Source organism: Carlito syrichta, unplaced genomic scaffold, assembly GCF_000164805.1.
Source record: "Carlito syrichta isolate Samal-C Ts95f unplaced genomic scaffold, Tarsius_syrichta-2.0.1 Scaffold314289, whole genome shotgun sequence".
NCBI classification, from domain to species: domain Eukaryota; kingdom Metazoa; phylum Chordata; class Mammalia; order Primates; family Tarsiidae; genus Carlito; species Carlito syrichta.
The window spans coordinates 489,584-496,254 of record NW_007258385.1 but is presented as its reverse complement, the minus strand read 5'-3'; the positions used below and the strand labels follow the sequence as shown (position 1 = coordinate 496,254).

Genomic DNA, 6,671 nt, shown 5'->3' with positions numbered 1-6,671 from the left:
GCCTCGCGGGCGCCGGGGCCGGGCGGCCTGCGGTCCGTCCCCGCGCCCCCCGACTGCGGGTGAGCTGTTGGGCAGGGCGGCCTTCTCGGGCTGTGGTTTCCTCTTGGTTGAAAGCGGCGAGAAGATCGCCCTCCCCTCTGGGAGCGTGAGTTCTGAAGTTGGACTGGGTGCAGACTTGCGGGGTGCCACGTGTGCCTGGGGCCCCCAGAGAACTACCCTCTACGCCCTGGTTTCCCCCTGTGAAGTAAGCGGGTTACTGCTGCCTCCCGGAGTAGCTCATCTTCGTGCGTGGTTCAGGGCGAAGCCCGGCACTCGGGAAGGTGAAGTTCCCTGCGGTGGAAGCCGAGTGGGCCCGCAGTGTGGACTCTCGCGTAGTCCCAGCACAGCTGGGAGAGTGTGCATTCTTGTTACTACTTGACAGGTGGGACGTTGGAATCCCCCAGAAGGTGGCACAGTGGGCGAGCCAGTGCACATCACTTCCTTATCTGAGGAGTAGAGGGTAGTGAAGTGGTGGTTGGAGTCTCAGTCACGTGTTTCGGACCCGGGAACTACTTCGAGCCTCCATTTCTTGGTCTGTAAAACGTAGAAAGTGGCCACCTGATTTGGCAGTAGTGAAGATTTACCCATCGGGTGCGAGTAAAGCACTTAGTATAGCATGGGCCTACATGTTAATTGCTCCAATTATAGTCACAGAAGTTACTGCTGTCACTCATCGGAGGGGAGAGAATGAGGGTTCTGATTCAGGCCTGCGTTAGGGGGCTTTGCTGTCCAGGTGAAAAAATGCTGGTTGTAGTCATTCACTTGATCGTAATCCATTGAGTACATGCATGTACACAGACATCGGGGATCCAGCCTTGATAGCCTGACTTCCCTGTCTCTTAGTCTTTCTGGTCATAAGTAGTTCTGATAGGCTAAAACCATTAGTAGTTCTCATAGGTTAAAGCCTTGAATTCTCGCCAGATACTTCTTATCCCCCCCTCCACTGCCGTCCCCCTGGATTGGACCTCTTCATCATTTTGCTGGTGTCCATCTTTTGCCCCTGCTTCTGCATAGTCTATTCTCCACACAGTCATAGTGTTTATTCTCAATACAACGATCCCATTAAAGTATAAGTCAAATCAGTCCTCTGCTTAGAACTTGCCAGCGGCTTGCATCTCGCTTAGGAAAAGCCAGAGTTCCCTCAATGGCATACAAGGCCCTCTGGATTTGGCATTTGCTATCTCTGTCACCTCATTTACTTCTTAGCCCTTGCTTATCCCATTCTAGCCACACTGTCCTTGTTAATCTCAGAAAACACTGTGTGTACAAGTGGGGACCCCCCCCCAGAAAACATTTATTGGAGGACAGACCCTTTGTAGTACAGGCTTCCCCCCTAGGGGGGAACCCATCAGCATCAGTGTACCAGCTAGTGTTGCTTGAGAGACTGCATTCGGCTTCAGTGAAATTTTTTTGGAGATTCTTTCAGCGCCTTTGCCCATTTCATGATGGGTGACTTATGAGTGCACCTGCCCACACTGCGCTGAAAGCTCAGCAGTTTTTGCCCAAGATCAGTGTGACCTCCCTGACCCACCCTCCCTGTTCACCCCCTCTTGCCCCAAGTGACTTTTTTTTGTTTCCCTGGTTGAAGAAAGTCCTTAAAGGGAAACTTTTTCCCGATGTGGAAGAGGTGAAACAAAAAACGGCAGAAACACTAAAAGAAATCAAAACTGACGAGTTCAAAAAACTGTTGTGAGCAGTGGAAGCAACATCTCTACAGATATATTGCATCAAATGGAGAGTACTTTGAAGGTAACTGAAGCTTAGACATGTAAGAATAAATACAGTTTTTTAATAAACTCCTGTTTGTTGGGGTCCCTCCACGTATACATACTCCTGATTCAGGTCTGTACTTCCTTTTCTTCTTGGTGTGGTTCCCCCAAGATGTCTTCATGACATGTTCCTTCTGGTCTACACTCAGCTCTTTATTTCTCATTTAGGCCTTCACAGACTATCTTTACAATGTGGCTCTTCCCAGACATCCCTTCTGCACTTTACTTTTTTCCATTGCACTTTTACCTTCTAATGCGATAAATGATGTTTCTTAATTGTTTTGTGTGATGTCTTTTCTTACTAGAATACAAGCTCCATGAGGGTGGAGGTTTTTTTGTTCTGTTTACTGCTGTATTTTTAACAACTAAGATAGTGCTTGGCACGTAGTAGCATTCAGTGTACATTTGATTAATACTCCACATTGCAGATAGTCTTCTATTTTTTTAAAGGTCTTTCACATTCGTTAAGTTAAATAGCACTAAGATCATAGAATAATGATGTTCTGAGTTACTCTTAATATAGGCAACCCTTATACAACATTCTTTAAAAAATAGTGTAGTGTCAACTCTGTGGTTAGAGTTTATAGAGTCAAACTCTATAGACCTGAGTTTGAGTCCAACACTGGCTATATGCAAGCTACTCGGTCCTCAGTTTTCTTATTTGTAAAATGGGTATAGCAATTCCTTTTTTTTTTTGAGTTGGACTCTCACTCCTTCGCCCAGGCTGGAGTGCAGTGGCATACATGCTCACAGCCACCCCAGCGTCGACCTTCTGGGCTCCAGTGATCCTTCCACCTCAGCCTTCTAAGTCGCTGGAACTACAGGCGCATGCTACCATGCCCAGCTAATTTTTTGATTTATTATAGAGATGGGGTCTCACCTGGGTGTTCTCGAACCTGTGGGCTCAGGCAGTCCTCTTGCCTCGGCCTCCCAAAGTGCTGGGATTACAGGCTTGAGCCACTGTGCGTGGCCAACAATGCCTTTTAAAAGGGATTGTAATTCAAGCTTAATTTAACACTATAGGCAAAGGATTTAGGATCATTCATGTTAGCTGTGATTGCTTGTTGTTGCTGTTACATGAGTGGCAGATGCACTTTATCAAGAAGGAGCCATTCAAAAGTGTGGTTTTTTTGTTTTTTTTTTTGAGTTGGAGTCTCACTCCGTCACCCAGACTGGAGTGCAGTGGCACGCTCCCAGCCACCGCAGCCTCAACCTGCTAGGCTCTGGTGATCCTTCCACCTCAGCCTTCCTAGTAGCCAGAATTACAGGCGCGCACTAACACACCTGGCTAGTTTTTTATTTATTATAGAGACGAGGTCTCGCCAAGTTGCCCAGGCGGATCTCGAACTCACAGGCTCGGGCAATCCAGTCACCTTGGCCCCCCAAAGTGCTGGGATTACAGGCAAGCCACCGAGCCCAGCCGTGTTTTGTTTTGTTTTTTAAGTGAAAGTAGAAATTATACTACTCCTACAGCTTCCTGCACCCTGGGCCATCATAGATGGGGATTAATTTTTCTTTCCCTTTATTCAACAAATATTTATTCAGTACCTACTATGTGCCAGGCAGCTTGCAAGACTTGGAAATACTGGAATGAACAAAATAAGCAGTCTTCATCCTCATGGAATTTACAGTTTTACAGCGAAATCAGCATTACACTGTTATAGTTGTGAAAAATTCCACATAGGAGAAGTACCGATTGCTATCAATGGATAAAACAACAACGACAAATAATAGTAGAGGTAGTAACTGATGTCTAGTTGGCACTTGCTGTGTGCCAGATCTTTCCACATTAGTGTGTGTAATCCTCATCCCTGAGATAGATACCATTATTTCCCACTTTACACTTGAGGAGACTGAGGCATCAGATGGCTGAATAACTGTGCCATGGCGCATCGCTAATAGATGGCAGAGCTACAGTTTAAGACAGCCCAAAGTCCTACATGATTGTATGGGGGACATATCCAAGGGAAGGCTGTTAGGGGGGTTTCTTTTTTTTTTTTTTCTTTTACAAACCTCTGTGTCAAGGGCTGACTAGGGGGGCTTCTTAAGGAAGAGATTCTAGACCTGAACGTAGTCTCCCCCTGGATTTGAGCTGAAGTCTGAACGTAAAACTTGAGCAAAGTTAAAGCAGGAGAAAGCATGGAAAAGTGCTGGGCAGGAAGGACCGAGACTCTCTAGAGTGACAAAGAGCAACAGTGGTGGGAAGAGTGCGGGCATGGGATTTACTAGCATGCAGATGCCTGGAGGCTGTTGGAAATACCATCTTTGTGCAGGCTGAAGACTTGGCTCACCACTTCCCAAAGCTCCTCCCATCACACCTGCCAGGTCCTTCACCCTTCCCCATGGGATTTGGTTCCAGGCTTTGGTTTGCATCATCACTGGGACTGTGCAGAACTTTGGAATAGTGTGGAGTGTGTTTAACCGTCGTTTCCCTCCAAGGTTCACGCACTGTCTTCCTGTTGGCCCTGACAATCATAGCCAGCGCCCAGGCTCTGACGCCCACTCACTACCTCACCAAGCATGACGTGGAGCGACTGAGAGCCTCGTTGACCCGCCCTTTCACGGATTTGGAATCTGCCTTCTACTCCATTGTGGGGCTCCACAACCTTGGTGCCCAGGTGCCAGATGTGAAGGTAAGGCTGCTTTTGTCTTGTGGCCAAAGTGGCTCAGGGAAACTTCATTCCTCTGTGTTCCCTCTGGGTCCTTCAAAACTAACTCTTGCTCATTTGAGGATAACCAAGGCTAGTCCGAGGTAAGACTTTTCATTTCAGTCTGACAGTTTTTATTTCTGAGTGCCTCACGTACGTATAGGAGCATGCCGGTGTTTATAGTGGAACATACAGAGGAGCAAGTCACAGAAACTTTCACCACAGCTCTGCAGTTGAGCCTGTTCACTGCCTCGGGTACTTGTTACGTGCCCTAGGTGTGACTGATTAGCACAGGAATTCAAGTCGGGGGCACTCACATTTGCTAAACAGTGATAGTCACTACATCAAGCAATTTTTATTTTTACTTTTTTACTTGTTTTTTTTTTTTTTGAGCTGGAGTCTCACTCTGTCGCCCAGACCGGAGTGCAGTGGCCGCTCCCGGCCACCGCCACCTCGACCTGCTGGGCTCCGGCGATCCTTCCGCTGTGGCCTTCCGAGTAGCTGGAACTACAGGCACGCGCTACCATGCCTGGCTAATTTTTAATTTATTGTAGAGATGAGGTCTTGCCAAGTTGCCCAGTCGGGTCTCGAGCCCGCCGGCTCAGGCAATCCACTCACCTCAACCTCCCAAGGCGCGGGATTACAGGCTGAGCCACCGTGCCCGGCTCTTTTTTACTTTTTTTTTTTTTTTTTGAGTTGGAGTCTCACTCTGTCACCCAGACTGGAGTGCAGTGGCTGCTCCCGGCCACCGCAGCCTCGACCTGCTGGGCTCTGGCGATCCTTCCGCCTCAGCCTTCCAAGTAGCTGGAACTACAGGCGCGCGCTACCACGCCTGACTCATTTTGATTTATTGTAGAGATGAGGTCTCTCCAAGTTGCCCAGGCGGGTCTCGAACCCGCGGACTCAGGCAATCCACTCACCTCAGCCTCCCAAAGGCACGGGATTACAGGCTAAGCCACCAAGCCTCTTTTTGACTTTTGATGAGGAAAATACATCATAATTAAAACGTTTTGTGGACTCAGGGGTAGTCTTAAGGAAATTTACCTTTTATTCGTTACAATAGTGTGGACTGCTAGCCTAAGACATTTTGTGTGCCAGGTTGCTTATATATTCCTTAGTTTTCTGTGACTGCAGATTACTATAAACTTAGGGGCTTGAAACACTACCCATTTATTATCTGATATATATATATATATTTTTTGGAGCGATAGAGTCTCACTATATAGTGTTTCCCAGGCTGGAGTATAGTGGCTATTCACAGGCACCATTATTACATACGACAGATTTGACCTTCTGGGCTTGAGTGATCCTTTTGCCTCAGCCTCCTGGGTAACTGGGACTATAGGTGCGCCCTCTTGTGCCCAGGCAAGATTGCCTGGGCTGTATGCTCAGTGTCTCCTAAAGTCAAGATAAAGGTGTTGGCTAAACTGGGCTCTTTGGAAGCTTTGGGAAAGAATCTGCTTCCACGTTCATTCAGGTTGCTGCCAGTTTCCTATGGCTGTAGTCCTGAGATCCCCATTTCCTTGCAGGTTGTCCGCCAAGGGTTGCTCTGTGCTACTCTAGGCCCTTGGTATTTCTTCTCATGTGGCCTCTTTACCTTTAAAGCAGTAATGCCATGTTGAGTCCATATGCATAGGATCTCTCTGCCACCAGCCAGAGAAAACTGCTGTTAAAGGGCTTACCTGTTGGAGTCAGGCCCACCTAGATAATCTCTGAATTTTAAGGTCCGCTGACTTAGGTTTTAATTATACTTACAAAGTTCCTTTATAGCAGATCCTAAATTTGTGTTTAAATGAATAATCAGTGGGTGGAAATCCAGGGGAAGGGATGTGGACATCTTTCAAATTCTGCCTACCATATCTTGTATTAACATAGAAATGACCCCAAGTCTATTGGGACCATGGGTGTGTGCCACAGCATCTCACTTATTGGTTAGAATATCTTTTTTTTAGCCGGGCTCGGTGGCTCAGCCTGTAATCCCGCACTTTGGGAGGCTGAGGTGAGTGGATTGCTTGAGCCCATGGGTTCAAGACCCGCCTGGGCAACTTGGTGAGACTTCATCTCTACAATAAAAATCAAAAAATTAGCCAGACGTGGTACCGCGCACCTGTAGTTCCAGCTACTTGGAAGGCTGAGGCAGAAGGATTGCCGGAGCCCAGCAGGTTGAGGCTGTGGTGGCCAGGAGTGGCCACTGCACTCCAGTCTGGGTGACCGA

The 6,671-nt window shown here is 47.6% G+C and overlaps 2 protein-coding genes across 2 annotated transcripts in view; one reads left to right on the top strand and one right to left on the bottom strand.

Annotated features, from left to right (window-relative positions):
- MROH8 (maestro heat like repeat family member 8) overlaps window positions 1–565 on the bottom strand; it is a gene marked incomplete at its 3' end in the record, with an annotated part of 62,847 nt that extends 62,282 nt beyond the window's left edge. Inside the window, exon 1 of the mRNA XM_008071314.1 lies at window positions 531–565. Within this exon, the coding sequence (XP_008069505.1) occupies window positions 531–565 (35 nt within the window). The remainder of the gene's footprint in view (window positions 1–530) is intronic.
- A 3,682-nt stretch (window positions 566–4,247) lies between these two features.
- The window catches only part of RPN2 (ribophorin II), a 52,929-nt gene continuing 50,505 nt past the window's right edge, over window positions 4,248–6,671 (top strand). Inside the window, exon 1 of the mRNA XM_021719174.1 lies at window positions 4,248–4,441. The gene's annotated coding sequence lies outside the window, so the exon portion shown is untranslated. The remainder of the gene's footprint in view (window positions 4,442–6,671) is intronic.